This window comes from Leptosomus discolor, chromosome 1, assembly GCF_034619465.1.
Source record: "Leptosomus discolor isolate bLepDis1 chromosome 1, bLepDis1.hap2, whole genome shotgun sequence".
NCBI classification, from domain to species: domain Eukaryota; kingdom Metazoa; phylum Chordata; class Aves; order Leptosomiformes; family Leptosomidae; genus Leptosomus; species Leptosomus discolor.
Window position 1 is genome coordinate 1,247,400 of NC_141391.1, and position 19,105 is coordinate 1,266,504.

Below are 19,105 nucleotides of genomic sequence, written 5' to 3' on the forward strand. Positions count from 1 at the left end.
TCAGATAACACCGTAAACTATTAATGAAACTTCAAAGAAAGAAGCAGACATTTTTCTTTTCAGGAGATGGCAAATAAACGTTACGGCATTTAGCCAAGGTCAGGAAAAACCCAATCTAAAGTAAACTCAGCGACAGAACCCAGGAATCCTCGGGGTTTTTTTTTTTTTTCCCCATGAAATTCAGACACGTCTGCAGCCACGTAAAGCTACAAGATATCTCCAGCTGGCTACAACCAACCAAAGATTATCAATTTTGGTTTCTACTCTGCACTCAGTCAGGAGGCGCTGCTAGGAAAGAGCCCCGGGGAGGGGAGGCGAGGTTTACGCGTCGGCAGCCGTACCAGGTGGGAGGAGCCGTTGTTGGTCACCGAGGGCAGGCTGGCCCAGCGCTCGTTCTCCAGTTCCTCCATCACTTGGTTCATCGCGCTCTTCAGCCACGTATCCACCGACACACCGATCTGCTTCAGCAGGTCCAGCCGGGCTTCTGCTTTCAGCTTAATTATCTGAGAAAAGAAACAGGACCGAGTCAGAACTCTTTCGAGATTACCCTGCGCTCCTCGCCACCACTCCGACGCGTTATCTCCTGATCCCCAAACTACCCGGCTGGCTCCGAAAGCTGCTCCGGGCGGAAACGAGTCCGGTTCTTCACTTCCTCGCCTGCAGGGACGTGGGGTGAGCCAAGACAGGGAATGGTTTTCTAGAGATGCAGAACCACAGGCGCCGCCGATTTCACAAGTTGGTGCTTTTAAAACAACATCTCTTAGCTCAGGCCAACGTTCAGGTCATGTATTCTCGCGGTCGGTTAGTTGAGATTATTTTCAGAGTGTAAAAACCTGGACAAAACCCCAGTGCTTCACAGCATTTTTAAAATTAGGAATACTGCTGGGCTGCAGACCCTGGATGGCCTTTCGGCTGGTGACTAAGCGGGATGTGCTACACAAATAAATCCGACGTGGAACGCACACGTGCAAACCCCCCAACCCCCCCAACCGAGGCTATTTTCCACCAGCGCTGGCCAGAGATCACAGGAAGCTTGTTTGTTATGGAAATAGAATATCTTACTAATTCCAAAATTAAATAAATATCACACTTCAACAAACAGTTTTGTGATTTTTGTCTTTAGAACAGAACGAAAACGTGGGGGTTCTGACAGCTGGGTTCACTTCAGCGTCCTGGCACGCTTTGTGGCCGACGGAGCCAAGGCTTTAACAAATTCATGGCAAACCACCACCCTGATCCAAATTATCTGACAATCTAAACAGAAGGAATGGAAAGATCAGCACGAAGAAACTCAGAATCTCAAGAAATGCGAAGTTCAGAATTTTCAGAAAAGGCTGAATTTAAAGGAAAGCAGAACGTCGAAGATCGCACCAAGAAGCAGGGGGCAAACCTAGGAATAAAATCGAGGATATTTATGTCCAGTCCAGCCCCACCATCATCATCATCATCCTGTTGCACTTGCTCATCAGAGGAAGAGAAGTCGAGTGATGTACAAAAGTCCTTCAGTGAGTCACTCTGACGGAGGCGACAACAGAAACCCCCCAAACCGCCCTGGAGCTTTCCCTGCCGCTCCTCTCACCGCACTGTCCGTTCTTCCCAAGTCACTGTGCCAGCAGCAGAGTCTCCTCTCCGTTCTTGCCCTTCCAGCCCCTTCCACGGGGACTGGAAGCACCTTACTTCAGCATCGCTGCTGGTGCTGACATGTCATCAGCAGCACTGGGGAACCAAGCAAAACCGGCAAAAATAGACGGGTCTAAGCGAAAATTAGAGGGGAAATGAATTTTTCTGAAGCACAGTAAGGTTATATGTACTTTGAACTGAAACGCCAATCGGTGCTACACAGACTTTTCTCTCTCTTATGCATACCCTGACTTTATACAGCATTTTGGGTTGAGCCGAAACGATACTGGTGTTTTTCTTGGGTTTGAGATGCTGCTGCACTTCACTGTTCTCTTTCTATTACGAAGGGAAGTCAGAAAATCACCAACTACAACTTTGATCCAGCTGCACCCCAAACATGGATCTGTTTTCATTTAAAACTATTTGTGAAGGTGACTTTAAACCTGTTCCAAGCAACGAAACTACTTTTGAAAGATACTATTTTTAATTCTGTTTAGAAGAAATAGGAAGCAGAACAATTACTAGAGTAAAATAGTACTCTATAGTAAAATAGAGTAAAAATCTATCACATGAAATGCATCTTCATACGGGTGCAGGTGCATGCACACGCTCTCCCACGTAATTAAGCACGGAGACTGAAGGATGGGACACGTTTGAGAAGTATTTCCCACGGGAAAAGCCCAAGCCACTTGGCCAAGCGAAGTTTCCACTTCTCCATGCAAGAGGTCTTCAGGTGAATGATTAACACGCACTGCGAATACTGTGCATACAGCCAGGAAAACAAGGGACAAAGTAAAATCTATGAAGATGCATCACACTATTACAGTCGAGATTCAGAAAACACTGATTTAAAAAGAACAAAAAGTCCAAAGATCGATCCACACACCAGCATCTACCTTTGAAAGGCAGATCCTTCCCACGCAATTGCGGCATCAAGCATCTCCTGAAGACCTTGCCAGGCAGTATGGCCCAAGCCCCGACCCCAAATCGGTCCATATTTACAGAAGCAATCCCGATGAGAAGGTCTGGAATCAGGAGTGTTAGATGGGGTGGAGAGTTTTGAGTTCCAGGGTCGAACGGAGGAGGCGTTTCACCCCTTTAGCGGTCTCTGAAAGGCAATACCGTTCCTTTTGCCCCTACTTGTATTAATTTGTGTATCTTAAAGCTGTAATAACATGGAAACAATAATATTTTCAATTAATCATTATCCTTTTGTTTGGAAATAAATTGTTTTAGAAGCCCTTATTGAACAGAGAAGTGGATTTCTCACTGTAAACACACTCTTAGAGCAAAGACGTTAGCACAGAAGGGTCGCACCAAAAAAGCCGAATCCAGGGGCGCCAATTCCTGCACACGAACACACCGCTCTCCTGTTCACAAGTGCTCAGGATTTTGATCCAAACCGCCTCCTAAGCACAGCTGCTCGGAACGGAGCGGGGACGAGCGGCTCCACAGCACCCAGAGAAGAGCAGCCCGGATCCTGCCCCTCGTTCGGCAGCTCCGAGCCCCAGGGCGGGCCCTGCCAGCCCGACGCCGGAGCACGGTCAGCGGCACATCCACACGCCGATCAGGCAGCCGCGGTGCGAGAACAACCTGGGCAGCGGCAACGGACTCCTAGGGGGGCGGTTTGTGACCGCGGGAGGGCTCGGGTGGGTCAGCGGCTGCGGGGGGCACATCCCCCTTGTCTCGGTTTTTTCCTGAAACTGTGACAGAGTGACCCCACGCGGGTCACCGCAAGTCATTTGCTCCAGCTCCTTAACGAGAAACTCCCCATTCCACCGCGCCACCGAGCCGAGGCGCCTTCGTGCACACACATCCACTGGTGGAGAAAGTCGCTGTCCCTGATCTGTCTCTGTATCCCGGCGCTACACTACGAGGAATTTCCGTGTGCCTTCGACAACAGCTGCCTAGGAACCACCAGCCCGGTCGTTTTGCTGTTTCACCTCGTTATGCCATTCCCAATTAGCCCGGGCTACGCAACAGCAATAAACATCAGCCATCAACATTCGTAGCTCGTGCTCGCGCTCAGCCTGCTGCAAACCCTGCTGTCTGTACAAACGGGTTAGCTCGAGTCCACAAGCCGCTCCAGGACCCTTGACTGTACTGCGTAAGGGTCAGGCAAGAGCGTTTAACTCCAGGTACCCAGCAAACCCAGCCGAGTTACCCCGCTCTACGTACACACAGCAGTCTTCACACTCAACAAACGTTTGCTCCAAACCACAAACGTTTTGAGTTCCATGCCACTGCAGACAAGCCATAAAAGCGCTCACAGTATTCGGTCAGGCTTGCACTTGAAAGATGTATAATGCTCCTTATGAGCGCAGATACACATTTTTACCTAAGTAATAACACTGGTAGACCAGGGTTAACAGCTCCTACCCGTATGAAAAAAAACCAAACAAACCACAAACCAACCAAAACCCCCCAGACAGTGGTATAACTTTATCCTGCTTCTCACCCAGGAACAGCTACATGTTTAAAAATACAACGCTTCGTTCAAACACCCCTGTGTCTAAATTGGCTGGGGTTTGATGCTTCCATTACACCGGAATAAAAGGTTAAGAAAGAGGGAAACGAGGGGTCGCCCGGAGGAGATACTGGCGTTTCCACCAGCATCAAGTCATGCCACGGGCTCTTCTGCACGCGGACCCGGGCGCGAGCAGGCGCTTCCCTCTGGGAGGGGAGGCTGCTGCAAGCTGGAGTCCTGCCTTCCTCCAGGAGGGAGCCCCTTGCACAAAGGGCGCAAGCCCAGCTTGCCCAGTCTTCTCTCCCAGTTTCTGAGGTGGGAAAGCGATGTGTTGACATAGGAAGGGACGGGGGGTGTTTTCTGACAAATCAGATTTGCACTGACGCTGCAGAACCACACCAGGCTACAATGCCCTTAAAAAAAGGACGCTCTAGCTCGCCAAGCCTTCCTGCCTCAGAAAGATCCTGTATTTCAAATCACAACCCAAACAAGGCTTTAACCCTTGATTTTCCCTCTCAGCACAATGCACTCCAGCAGACACACGTGCTTCCCGACCGCGTGGCCCCCGCCGGCAGAAGCTCGCAGACTGGGAAATACTTTCAATCCAGTCATCGCCGACATTCCCAGCAACGCGACGCACCTCCAGGAAGGCAGCTGAGTTTCGAAAGCGCAGGAATGCTGGAATCCAGCGCTCGCTCTGAAACCTGGCTGCTGCCCAAACGTCATTGTTAGTAAGCCCCACTGTAGGGCAAATATTTTCTTATTTAATAGTGAAATTGCTATTTATTTACCAATTACTATTTAATAGCTAAGGACTGGGATATCTTTACACTGATTTTAAAGCCGTCAGCCACCCACAAAGTTTACAAACAGTGTTCTGGGTGGTTCTTCCTTCTCCGAGCTGTTCTTTTGTCTTGGCTGATGGCAGGTTCTAAGAAGATGAAAGCAAATAAACTCCAAAGTTTTAAAAAATATAAATACTGTTATCTATTCCTCACATACCTATCATTGCTCTACAGGGAAGGCAGCACAGTTTTGTTTATTTACTATTCCAGCCTTAATCAAGCGAAGGCTTTAGACCTACAGCTTGCACAAGATGAAGATAAACAACTGCTTTGGAAGCCACGGAAATTAAACCCAGCAAGAACCCATTACATCGCTGTTCTCTGTTCCCAGAAAGAAAAGGGCCTGTAAGAAACCACGTGTTCGCTTACATCCCGCAAACACCTCGGTTACAAGTCCTTTAAAGTCATTTATAAAAACGCTGGGCTAAAAAGCAAGCACAGAACTCCAGCAAAGCTGATCTAACGTGGCCCCTTAAATATTTCAGTTTATGAGTATTACACCAGTTTTGAACGGAGTTTCCTGGAAGCAGAGCTGCTTTACTTCCCTCCGTTTTTCAGGGCGCGGAACAAGACCGCGACCCCCGCCCAGCGTGCCTCCTGCCCTGCTGCACCTTCCCTGGGCTTTTCGATCTGGGCTAAAGACACCCGAACCCCACTGCCCAGCCCGGAGTTCTTCTCTTAAAGAATTCAGAATTATTTATTTCAGACAAAGGTTATACTTAGGAGCATGTTTAGACAGAAAACTAAGATTAAACGAGGATTACAAGCAGACCTAAATGATCTTTTGTGAGAAATATCTGACTCCACTGCAGTATTCTTCCAGTGGCAGGAACAAAATCATTAGTGGGTTGGACAGTCTCCTCTGGCAAATTGTTTTCGCTAAGAAGGAAAGGTTGGAAAGCTATTATCTTTATTCTTCCCATTTAGACTAATTTTTGTTTAAATTCTAGTCTTTTTTAATCAAAACAAGAATGAAAACGAAACCTTTCTTTCACTGAGAAATACGGCATCGTTTAAATTTCGGGCCACCAGAATTACTTGCACAGTGACAGGGAGAAGTAACGGTGAGCACAGCGAAAACAAGGGCTGGAATACCACCGACTTCTCAAACCCCAACACACGCCTTCCCCTGCAAACCAGCTTTAAATCGCAGTCCAGGGCTATGAAAGTGGGGATGCACCAGCAAACAACCCGTGAAGCTCGACTTCCACTGCCTCCGTGATGTTCGGGGTGGAATGTCAGCTATGCCAAAACCACCCCAATAAAACAAACCCCCCCCCCCCCGCCAAAAAAAAAACCCTATCCAACACCACACCCAAAATTTGGATCCCTGAGGCACAACCCCCAGCTCAGCCTTGCAAGGGCAGTCTCTCAGCAACCTCAGCTGTACGCTGTTTGCCTGCGGTACTGTAAGCCAAGACCATCCGATGGCAGAGGCTTATAAAAAGCCGGTAAGAAAAGGGCTTTTTTTTCCTGCTCTAATCTGCATTCCCTGGGTCTTCTCTGCCGCCAGCAAAACAGACTTGCTGCCTGGCTCCAGGTGAAGCAAGAGAGCGGCTGCAGCGAGTCCTGCAGCGACCCGGAACCGCTCACCCCTGTGAATTCACCTGGCCAGGACCCACAGCCCCACACCCAACGCTTTCCCTGCACCAGCTAGGGAACTAGCTCACAAATGGCATTTTTCAACACAACACTGAGTGGGGGTTTTTTAAGTGGGAGGATGGGCGGGAAGTTTCTACAAATATTACAGCAGAGTTAGTTAATTTATATGCTAAATACCCTGCATGGAGTTAAATCAAAGGAGACTGTTGGGGTGAAGCAATCAGGAAATGAAACACTGACACAGATAACTCGTCTCCAGAGCGAATGCCAAAGTGAAGAAAAGAGAGGTGAAGCTCTGAACGGAGGAGCGCCCACCAGCCCAACTGGCAGGCTGAGTTCTTCCCAAGCTCAAGCTTATAAAAACATTTGAGATTCCTAAACAGTTGGTGGGGAAGGAGATGGAGAGCGGATGAGAGCAGTACTGAAGCCTTTTGCAGGGTTTGAGTCGTTCCCAGGCTGCCTGTAGTGGGACTGGATGGACATGACTCAAATTCTGTAAGCTGAAAATGAAACGTGTCTGAAATGTCTGCACACAAACCCGGCTTTCTCCGCAGTCCTGGTGATGAATACTGGTTGTTAATATCGTGAAAGATATTCTGACATTTCAGTCAGAAGATTCAGTAAGATTTAAGCAGAAGCTGGACTAGAGACAGCCCCAAAGGCCTTAACCTGAACAACTCTATGAAACGACACCGCTTTCAACCCACAGGTTTACGGAACCGAGTGGGATTTGCCGTGTGATGCACCTCTCAAAAGAACTGAATAATAAAAAAACCCTACAAAACAAGCACCATTCATATTCTTGTAGCCCAGACTAATCCCTGTTCCCTTACCAAAAAGGTCTGACAGGTGCTCTACTGCCTGAAGTCCTACAGCAATTATTCTTCATCTCAGCAACGCTTAAAGTCATGATGACTGTTATTTGTAGGATGTTTTCAAAATCCCTTACTCAGCTGTTTCCATACAGAAGGCTAACGAGCCTTTACAGTACACAGGGATCTGTAAGATACACAGAGAGCAAATATGGCTCTTCAGTCAACTCTATCCTTCCAGGAATCTTTACAACTGTGTTTCATCACTAGCCTCTAAACGCCTCTGTGCTTGTTCCTGCCCCTTCCTCCCACAAAATACCTCCCTCTGTTAAATGTCCACTAATGAAAATAAAATCCTTCATTATGACCATGAACCCACACAGCCCAGTCTTCTAAAGACGTCCTTTCTCATGCTCACACCAGAACAGGCAGGTTTGTCCAAAAAAAATGCGGTGAAATATTGAAGCAGGACCCGAGCACACGGCACGCTCTCCGAATTTCTCACTCACAGCAAGTCCCTGAAAAATCATTATCAAAAACTATGAAATCAAGCTAAAAATTCTCAAATATGATGGCACAATTTTCGCAAGACCGCAGGCAGAATGACTGAACGTTTGGACGCAGCTGATGAGGTACGCCGACTTGTACAGCTTCCCAACGCCGTGCTACAGCTCCAGGGCTCTGATGGTGTTCTTCCCAACAGCCGCCTCGTCTCTGCAGATGTCCTCACCGAGCTGCTTTGCACCAAAAGCGTTCAGAACTCCCGATCTGTGGATGTCGGTGGCAATTCTCCAGGCTAGTCCTCGTTCCCCCTCGCTGGAAAGACTAACAGCTCCTCCAAACCTCAGCCGGAGAGGGCAATCTGTCTCCTTCGCACAGCTCTCCCAAGCAGATGTCTCCTGAGCAAAGCCAGAGATGGCAGCAAGCGACATTGTACAAATTCAGCTTTTCCGGGGGGTGGGTAGCCGTATTCCATTTCATTTATTGGAGTGGAGCACGCGGAATTAGCTTTTCTCACATTTCTTATGCGGAGAGAACGACACCGTTCTTGCAGTTGAATCTTTCAACGCGCAAAGAAGGGGCTGAAACGGAGCGACGTCCACTTGAGATGCAGCAGGACCACAAGCAGCACACGATTAACAGATCAGATCCAGAAGAGGAGCCCAGCCAGCAAACCCAACCGCTAGCACAGCACGGGCATCAATATTCACAGCCGAATACAAGGGGAGGGAGCAAACAGCCCTCCGCGTACAATTAAAAACGGACCTAAGCTTCTGGACTAATCAAACGAAGCAAACAGCACCATAATGAGTCCTAATCAAATCTTATCTGGTACAAATACTCTCTCGGGAGTTGTAGATATCCTAATGATGAGACAAAATGCATCCCCCTATAACTAAGTGGAAACAGGATTAATTGCTGCGGAGGCCCCAAGACCTTCCTCGAGCACAGACCCGAGCGCAAATGGGAAATTTCCCGCCATCATCGAGAGAAATTGTGTCAGCCCTGGGGCCAACTGCGCTGCTCGGTGAGACCCACCTAGGGCTATCAAAGTACCGGAGTCGTTGGTTTGACAGGGACAAAACGAGAATTACTCAAGCCCCCCAGCCCCAGGGTCCAGGACACAGCCTGGAAGAAGGATTAGCAAACCAAGGAAACAGCTTCAACTTTCGTTTCCCCGTATTTCTGCCACACAGAGAGAGTAAATTTTGGTCTCCAGCAGTTTAAAGATAAAGGGATAGAGGCAGAGGAGAAATGGAAAACTATTTCAAGGCAAATCAGATCTACCCAATTGAACCAACAGCTGTAAAGCGCCCAGCAACCTTCCTTACTGTTGTCACACAGAGGAAAGCTTAAAATACAGACGTTCCAGGTCAGTTACCCAAGTTGGCTGGTTAAGTGCAAAGGAGCTACAAGAACAGTTTATTTTCTGAAACTATTGAATCGCAAAGGTGTCGACCTCCTTTACAGATGATGCTGGAATCGTGCCACCTTCAATTTCAACGAGCAACCTCTGCTCTCAGGGCTTGCCTCAAAATCCAGCCCTGACGCAGCCGTGGTTAAATGCCGTTGTGACAAGGATGGAGTTCCTGGGAATCTGAACTCCACAGGGCAGCACTCATCACAGTCAATTTTAGCGCTCTGCTGGTGCCAGGGGTATCATCAGACATATTGTAACATTTTCTTTGAAAACAAGCAAGCAGAACAAACAAAAAACCTGTAAAAAACCAGAAACTTCCCATTTTTAAGAAGAAAACACGTGCTCTGGTTATCAGTTACAGCCATTGTCTATCATCTGCCATGCATGAGTTGTACAGACTCTGGTGTCAGCCGTATTTAACTTTAATCAAGGAATCTGCTCCCCGGAACATCACAAGGAAAAACACCTCCTATCCCAGGGAGAAGCGGATCAGAGATAACCCACTGTGCCAATCTCAGGGTTTATGTTCAGGCACCGCATCTTGCAGAAGACAAAACCCTTTGGTTTCTCCAAGGTGTCTTGATCCCCTGCACGCTTTTAGTGGTTTCTTTGCTGCACTTTCAAATCACAGCTGCTTCCACACCCATCGTGCTCGACAGGACACATGCAAGTTGCAGGCCCAGCACAGTTCCCCGGTTCTCCCAGCGGTTGGATTTCACAGGATTCAGGGGCTCTCAGGGCAATGAGATGAATAAATTTACACAGGATACACCCTGGAGAAACGACGTTGCCTAGATTGCCTCTGAAAGGTTCTGACTCAGCTCATGTTCCCTTAGGCGGCACAGGGGCCGGTCTGTCTTCTGACGGTTGACCGGCTGGCACTGGAGCAACAGGTCCAGAATGTAAAACTCCCCAGGGAGATGCAAGTGGAACCACCTACTGACCAAAACAGTTTTGCCAGAAGAAAGGCAAAATTCAATCTCAAGGTGCTTGTGAAGAGATCTTCCCCTTCAGAAACGAAAAGGAGGAGAAGGAGGGCAGATGTGCAAAGGAAAAAGCACCAAGAGCGGGTCAAGAAGCCGAAGTGGGACAGAACAGCAGGCATGCTCCTCCGGAAAGGCAATAAAAGTAAAAAGCATTTCAAGAGAGGAACACGAAAAACCCAAAAGGAAAAAGGGAGAACACCTCTGCGATGAAGAATGAGGGTACACACTACCTGACACACCGCAAGGGGAGAGAAAGCGCGTGCGCACACACGTACACACACGTGATCTACAAACAACATCCAGAAAAATGTCCACGTCTTCAAACGTACCCTGGCAGTACACAGACCCCCCCCCCCCCCGAATCACAGGATGTCAGAGGTTGGAAGGGACCTCTGGAGATCACCCAGTCCAACCCCCTGCCAGAGCAGGACCACCCAGAGCAGGTCACCCAGGAACGTGTCCAGGCGGGTTTGAATGTCTCCAGAGAAGGAGACCCCACCACCTCTCTGGGCAGCCTGTGCCAGGGCTCTGCCACCCTCCCAGGGAAACAGTTTTTCCTCATGTTCATGTGGAACCTCCCGTGCTCCAGCTGGCACCGGTTGCCCCTTGTCCTGTCACCGGCCATCACCGAGAAGAGCCCGGCTCCATCCTCCTGACACTCGCCCGTTACGTGTTGATAACCAGTGGTGAGGTCACCCCTCAGCCTCCTCTTCTCCAAGCTGAACAGACCCAGCTCCCTCAGCCTTTCAGCACAAGGGAGATGTTCCACCCCCTCCATCCCCTTTGGGGCTCTGCGCTGGACTCTTTCCAGCAGTTCCCTGTCCTTCTTGAACTGGGGGGCCCAGAACTGGACACACTATTCCAGATGGGGTCTCACCAGGGCAGAGGAGGGGGAGGAGAACCTCTCTGGACCTACTGACCACCCCCTCCCAATACACCCCAGGATGCCACTGCCCTTCTTGGCCACGAGGGCACCTTGCTGGGTCATGGTCACCCTGCTGCCCACCAGGACCCCCAGGTCCCTCTCCCCTACGCTGCTCTCCAACAGCTCAGCCCCAGCCTGTACTGGGACATGGGGTGGTTCTTGCCCAGATGCAAGACTCGCTCTACACACAATCATTTAGAAACAGAAGGTCCTACACACGGTGCCCTACAGGTATTGCAGGTTGATGCAATCACGGACTTATCTCAAGGTCACAAAATTCATACCCTGCAACCCTTGTCATCTCCTAGACGCGCTATCCTCTAGCTGCTTTACTCAACCAGAAGAAAGGGGAGAGTTCCACATCTGAGACTTGACCATCCTGGCAAGAAACCACAGAACGTTAACCAACACTCGCTGCAGTTCCAAGGAAAGTCGCATGACACCTTCCCAACAAAACAGCTGGGTTTTTCAAACAAAACCAAACCTACATGTTATCATCAAACCCTTTCAGACGTGGCACCACAACACGTTACTCTTCCAGTGACAACCACAGCGCTATCCACGAAGCCTCGCAGATGGTAAGATTCAACGTGACAAGGTGATAATGAACCAAACCGTGTTAAAGGGCAAATTACTTTGGGCTGTTCACACAGGGTGCAGCCACATGTGGTGTCAGGCAACTGTGAAACACCGTTCCTTCCGTAAAAGCCACAAATGTAGATCCAATAAACAGTTCTCTGCATGTCTGGGGGCCTTCCCTGCCCCCGCTCTTTTCCTTTATAAATCACAAACATCAAACGGGCTTTCGCAAATAACGGACCGTTGACTCCTGCCATCTCCCCAGACACCCTTCCTTCCCCACTTGCTATCCCGAGGAGGACCTTTTTGAAGCACTGAGCTACATCAGGGAGCTCTCGGCTTTGCTTTCCCGACCACCTGCAGCTCCTTGACCCAAAGGCAGCGCAGCGGGGCAGGGCAAGGGCAGCCCCCCAGCCCCCCAGCAGCCTCAACACCGGACGGTAACTTTGGGCACACGCACCGTTCCCCTGCCCAGCCATCAGCCATCCCAGCTTAAACGGTTGTGCTTAAAGACGCGGGAATGCCGCCAATGTTTGGTTTTCACTGAAAAGAATTATAAATGCATTACAAAAGAAAACATTTTTACCCCGAGCTGACATCGTTTATTCTTCTACGGGTTGCATGTGCGCAACGATCTCTTGCCCAATTAATGGTCCTGAAATTACTTAGCAGTGCCACTTAGAGGAGGGGGCACTGATAAGGGGTGAAGCTAAAAGAAAAGGCCGTCCCTAAGTAGAAGTAAAAAAGCTTGCTGAATTAATTTAGCGGTTTCTTTTGAAAAAAAAAACCCCATGTACTATAAATAACTCACGTGACAATATAGAAAAGTCACACACACACACAAAGAGGTTTACACACCTGCCGTTCGAAACCTCAGACAACTTCATGCCTTTGAAAGACCCAGTAGAAAACTTGTCTCAAAAGAGAAAGAAGAAAGTCAGGAAAAATCTCCCAGCCGCCGAGTCTTCTTGGACTCAAGGACTTGGCATTTTCACCACGCTCTGTTGCAAACCAGAGCACGTGTTAAATCTGAGCAAGGTAAGGGACGGTTTCGCGACCCCACACCGGCTGGTGCTGGCAAACCACGGACAGACGCTCCTGGGCCGTATCAGCTTTCCAGCCAACGCCGTGAAGCACCTCTCGGAGGAAACCACTGGCCTCTTGGGAGCACCGACTGGTGACTGAGGGCGCGCACACACGCCTCACCACGTCTCAGAATCACACGCTATTTTTTCCCCCCCCTTCGTTGCTTTTATGAATCACCCTCCCGGCCGGGCACATCTTGCCTAGCGTGTTTCCCAACGGAGCTCTATCCCTCCCTCGGCTTTTGGAAAAGACTGCTGCCTTCTCCAGCACACCACAGGGCTTATTTCTGATCTCACGTCTCTTTTTTATACATACATATAAATGTTCCACTTCTTGGCACCTCCCTTCTATCCTCCGTTATATTCTGTGGCTGTGGCCAAGGCAACTCGCAGTTTTGTCTCAAGCTCTTTTAGCTAAACCTCTCCGAAAAGTCAACCTTCTGCTGGGCAAAAGCCCTTGTGTGCTCTCCGATTTCCCCTCTGCTGCCTCTGCAGAGGCAGTCGCTGGCTACCCCTGCCCCTGGGCTCTCGGTATCGGGTCGTACAGCACCGTGGCTTATTTTCTGCTGCCGAGATCCTTCTTAGCCACCACTGCTGTCGCCCTTACTTTCAGAGGTCTAACTTCCCACGATTTAACAAAGACAAAACCACTCCTGTCCATTTTTCCCGCCACCACCTCCCCCAAGGAAACACACTACCTCTTTGCTCCGTTTCCACTGATTTATCAGTTTCTGTTAATTATGCATTCTTGAGACTTGCAAACACGTCCCAGCCTGATTTCTTTCATAGCTTTTCTAATATTTTTATGCGAGAACCTTCTCCCGGGCAACGTCTTATCCTGATTTTATTTCTTTCTGCTGCTGCGTTTATCTTTCACTCTCATGCTCTCTGGCCTTGCATCTTTAATCATTAACTATACACACACTGAAGTACTTTGGAGCATAGTCTGCTTGAAAGAGTTTACCCAAAATAAAAGGCTATTGCATTTTAAAACACCTTCCGTGCAGAGAGCATAATCTGGATTTGTTTTAAAAAGAGAGGCCAACATCAGTAGGAGGAATATTTTTACCCTGTAGTTTCTAACCTCTTGCACTGTAAATCACGTTCCTAATTACATCAGGTGCTCTGAATATCTAGCGGTATGAGAAGCACTTAACTGAAACAATTACGTTTGCTCTACAGTTTTAATTAAGCAATCCACTCAGCTGAAAGCTGACAGAACAGCTCCTGTGGCTTGCAGTAAGTTTTTTGAATCACTGGCCAGGAAAGCAGTTAACCTTTACTGACCCAGCACTGGCAGCCAAGTACGAAGCTGGTTTATCTCCTCACGAGGCTTTCTTAACCCAGAGCAGGTCTCAAAGACCTATAACCTTTCCAAAAGTACCTCAGAGTAAAAGTAGAAAGAGATACAACGATGATTTCAAATGCTTCCCCATCGACACTACGAATCAATATGTGTATCGAGAAATCCTAGAACACAAGGCACGTCAGCGCGTGGCAGTTCCTTCCAGAAGCCAAAAAGCGTGAAGATAGAGATATGATCACCATTTTCTGGTTTTAATTCCTTCGAGCAGAAGGAAACCAGTAAACTCAAGACTGTTTTTTCTCTATTTAAGACAAAGCCCCTAAATATAGAGATTTTTGACCTTTGCACAACAGCGGAAAAAGCAGCAAATTTAATCACTCTTCATCATGATGGGGTTTTTTAATATTACTCTTCTAATCTCAAGTCTTTCATTAAGCTGATTCACCGATTTGAGAAGTGTGAAATCGAGGAAAAAACCGACATCCTAGAGCTGCCTGACTTTTGATGCTAAAAGCTTACACTTCCACAAACAAAATCGAACGGCTGTTAACGTAAATCCTTCTGTGGCAAGAAGCTGAACATGCCAAAATAACTCCCTTCTTACCTCAGCCTTGCGAATACTCTCCCTGGCTTCATCTATTTTCTGTTCCAGTTCTGCTCGGGTTTGCTCAGACATCACAGGCCCGTGGCATTCCAGCTCTTCAAGCGTCTGTCAGAAACAAGAAAGCAGACCACAGCTGTAGCAAACGCTCGCAAGCCACTGACAGGATAAATATTTACGATAACTCAGGCAAATTACTGTTTGATTAGCTGCTGGGTTGACCAACAATAGTCTATTCCAGGAAAAAAAAGATGATGACCAAGACAAAACACCATTGAAAAGCACAGTATTTCACACGGAAATTCCACTTCAGGGAACGCTTCAACATCTTCACACAAAGATGACACTGTGGTACGAACCAACTCATCTGCACGGTGAGAATCGCACATTTAAAATGGAGACGTTGCTCCACATTTCTGTCGGGATGAAAAAGAGGATCTTAAACATGGAGAGAGATGTTGCTTGTGGTAGCTGTCCTGGTTTGGGCTAAACCAGAACTAATTCTGGTTCAGGGCTTTAACTTTTCAGCTCATTCCCCTCCAACTGACGGCCCTGTCTGAACCAGCAGCACGTGTCCCCAGCCAGGGACTGCTCCCAGCAGTGCCAACCCCTGAGGGTCACAGCCAGCCCCAAGGGATGGGCTGCAGAGAGGCCCTGCCTGGGACTGGTTCTTGGAGCCACCAAGGTCACTGCTGAGGCTTGTGCCCGTGTTGGGCTGCGGGAGGGAAAAGGGTCCCCAGCCCGAAAAAGGCCGCCCCTGCAGGGAGGAGCCAACCGGCCAGGGGACCCAACCCTGACCCACCGAGTGTTCCACCCCACGGACGGCACGGTCAGTGCAAAGCTGAGGGGTCCCCAGGGTCAAGCTCTCTCCTTCGGTGGCGACACCTGAGGGGGGCTCTGTCTGTCCTTCTGTCGTCCATCCCGCCCCGTGCGTCCCTGAATCCAGGGCCTGAGCCCAGCTCCTGCCTCCCGTCCCTGTCTGCTGCCCAGTCCAGCCTGGGACTGCCCCAGTGCCAGCCCTGCAGCGTGGGGGGGACGGGTCGTCATCGGGGTGGGGGCAGTTGGGTTCGGTATTGGGGCTGTATCTATTTGTACATATTGTAGAGATTTCATTATTCCCTTATTCTTATTCTTGTCTTTTCTTTTATTGTTACTGTTCCATTAAAGCTGTTTTAGTTTCTTTTCCAAACCATAAAGTCTCTCTCCCTTGTTCTCTCTCCTTTTCCCTTTTGGGAGGGCAGAGGGGTTCATAGAGAGCGTCTGTCATTTGTTAGTGGCCGGCCCAGCCTCAACCCGTGACAGTAGCCCTGCTGTAGGGGAAGCCAAGACAGGTTGTGTCCAGAGGAGAGTTTGCTGAATCACGGAAGACACGCTGGAGGTCCTTAGGGTCACCTACACGTACGTGGACTGGACACACGCCAATGAAAAATCACACAAGCACGTGACTGCACAAAGCGTCACCAGGTATCTGCAAATCTGTGCTGGTTCGGCGGCTGTTGATGCACTTTGTGTTAAATAGGCTTCGGAGAAAGAGCAGAAGGAGCATCAGGTGCTCGGACCAGAACCCAGGATGCTCCCTCCTTCCTCTGAGGAGAGCTTTTCCCACCAGATTTTGGTTACAGACTCTGTTAACACCCTCTGCCTGGTGCTACAACTTCTCGGTTGTTTTTTTTTGCTGTGGAGCAACCCAGGTTCAGCAGAAGACAGGTAAGATGGTAAACACCTACTTCCCTCTTGCTTTTTGCTCGGTGCAGTCTCCTGGGTAGTTTGAGGAGTGGCTTAAGTCTCTAAAGTGGAACTAGAAGCCAGGTCCCCCACCTCCTGGGCAGCAGCTCATCCAGTATTATCATCATTCTCTTGAACTGAATTCAGTCTCTGCAAGTTAGGCTTGACCCGAGCACGTGAAACAGATGTTTTCAGGCAGAGGATGGCACAAGAAGTAGCTTGGGTCCCACCAGTCTCTCTAAACACCACCACGAACACCTTGCTATAGATGTTGAAGGAACTCGGTGACCCAAGGGATGCCCCTCTACTGGCTGACTTTATTCTCGCTCCCAGGCAGTCTCAGCTGCATTCCGAAAGACAGCTACCTGAAGCCCCCTTTAGGTGGTCCAAATACAGCCCCGGGTTCTTCTGTGTTGAGCCACATAAGTAGAAACAAATTGATCAATACACACTTAAGTTTGTGTTTTCACAGTAGATTTAAGCGCGCATTACTCGTGGGTTTTTCCTAGTGTTGAAAAGACTTTTGATACCCAAATGAATGCATTTTGTTTTCTACAGGTAATAGACACGTGATCTAGTGGAGATAAGAGAATCCCTGAAACGTCGGCTCGAGCAGAAGGACGCCGTGTAGAACAGAGGTAGGCCTGTAAGGTATTTGGGGTGAAGTAGAACCTGTAACTTCAGGTTTATACGGGAACAGCAAAACATTGACAAACCAAAAAGTCTGAGGAGCTGCTAACCTGGCAGTTTGAGTGTATCGTACCAAGAAAGGCTAAGATGAAAACGGCAGGTTGCCCGGAGAGAGAACAGGACAAAAATAACTCCTGGGCGCTTGCAGCAGCTCCGCTTTCACGCAGCGGGGAGCCGCCGCCGTCAGAATCCGTACACGAGCGCCCTCCGAACCTACCCGCTGGCTGTGGACGATGGTCTTGTGCTCACGGGCGACCCGGGTAGCCCACTTCCGAGCCTCCTTGTTGAGGCTGTGCTCTTCAGTCGTTCCAGTTTCTGATTCCAGTTGTCGACTCTGGAACACAAACCAGCAAGAGAGAGAGTCACGACATAGACCCGGGGCTACCTCTGTAGATAGGAAGATATTTAGTGATAGGGTAACTTTATATTACATTTATCGGCCTGGGATCTTGTTTCATACAAAACAAGAAAGATTCCACAAAACCAGCTCTCTTCCTTACGAACTCGGCGATGGCACCGCGTTGTGGCAAGCCCAAAGCAAATCCAAGTTCACAAGAACTCACAACTCAGCTCGCTCCGCAAAAGCAGCGTGACACCGGACACCAAACACGGTTCTACCGCGAGGAAAGACATTCCCGATGAATAAAACTGAACTACGGTTTCACCCACACGCTACATCAAAAAGACAAAGAACACCCAGTCAAGCAAGGCACCCGATTTCTAAGGCAAACATGCATTCTAGGAAGCCAAGATGGAAAGCTAAGGGTGAGCCAACGGGCCGTTTAACTGTAATTCGGGATCGAATCATCACGCCATCGAATAGTTGAGAACAGCACAGCAATTTCTGCCCAAACCAAATTTGTCTGCAAAACAGCAACTTCAATTTCAAACCACGCTTTTTGATATCGTTTCATCTCATGCCTGCTTTTATTGTGACAAGAACGGGAAAAATATCATTTCTCCCCCTCAAGAAATGCCAGCTAAAGCAAGACGAGGCAGTTCTCTGCTGTCTACAGGCATTTGAAACTCTGAAGAGATTCTTCCCAGCGTTTAACTCCTGAAATCATTCCCAGTTTTTCTATCATTTCCCTTAGTGCCACAGCCACTACCCCGTGCATTTGCATACACATCTCAGTGTTTAGGATGTAAATCTGTCTCCATCTTTCCACTACAGGAGGTTTCCTGACATTCCTGCTGGGAATTTGTGGGTATTCTGGAGACATTTACTGCACCTACAGTGACTGCATCAGGATAACTGTCAATAGCCAGACGGGAGAAGGTCCAGCGAAGGGCCACGAAGCTGAGGAAGAGGCTGGAGCATCCCTATGAGGAGAGGCTGCGGGAGCTGGGGCTGTTCAGCCCGCAGAACAGAAAGCTCCGAGGGATCTCATCAACAGGTGAGGGGAGGGCGCAAGGAGGACGGAGCCAGGCTCTTCCCAGGGGAGCCCAGGGACAGGACCAGAGGCACAGAGGGTCCCTCTGAACATCAGGAAACACTTTTTCCCCTGTGAGGGTGCCCGAGCCCTGGCACAGGTCACCCAGGGAGGTGGAGGCATCTCCATCCTTGCAGATATTCAAAAGCCATCTGGGCACGATCCTGGGCAGCCGGCTCTGGACCAGACGACCTCCAGAGGTCCCTCCCAAACTCAACCATTCTGTGATTCTATGAATCCTTTTTGTTTTCCCGAGCCAGCCTCTTGCTCTTCCCCTCAGTAGAACGAGCTGCGAGAAGACGTTATATCCACCCCACCTTCCCGGGGCGTGCTCCTGCTGCAACAGAACAGATTCCTGCAGCACACATCTCAGTAGTTTCTCCAGTTTAGAGTTAATCAACACTCCAAAGGGGATCCTCAAGAGCCACTCCTTTCCCTGGAGGACTTGCTGGCTCACGTACATCTCCCTACCGAGACAGTCACTGCAGTCCAGAGCCACCCTGTGCTC

At 49.1% G+C, this 19,105-nt stretch overlaps 1 protein-coding gene across 2 annotated transcripts in view; it reads right to left on the reverse strand.

The window, feature by feature from the left end:
• FCHSD2 (FCH and double SH3 domains 2) overlaps positions 1 to 19,105 on the reverse strand; it is a 164,381-nt gene that overhangs the window by 10,788 nt on the left and 134,488 nt on the right. For both annotated transcript variants that reach the window (XM_086481591.1, XM_086481590.1), the window contains 3 exons: positions 17,382 to 17,498; positions 14,753 to 14,857; positions 342 to 503 (listed from right to left, as the gene is read on the reverse strand). In XM_086481591.1, the coding sequence (XP_086337717.1) occupies positions 342 to 503; positions 14,753 to 14,857; positions 17,382 to 17,498 (384 nt within the window). The remainder of the gene's footprint in view (positions 1 to 341; positions 504 to 14,752; positions 14,858 to 17,381; positions 17,499 to 19,105) is intronic.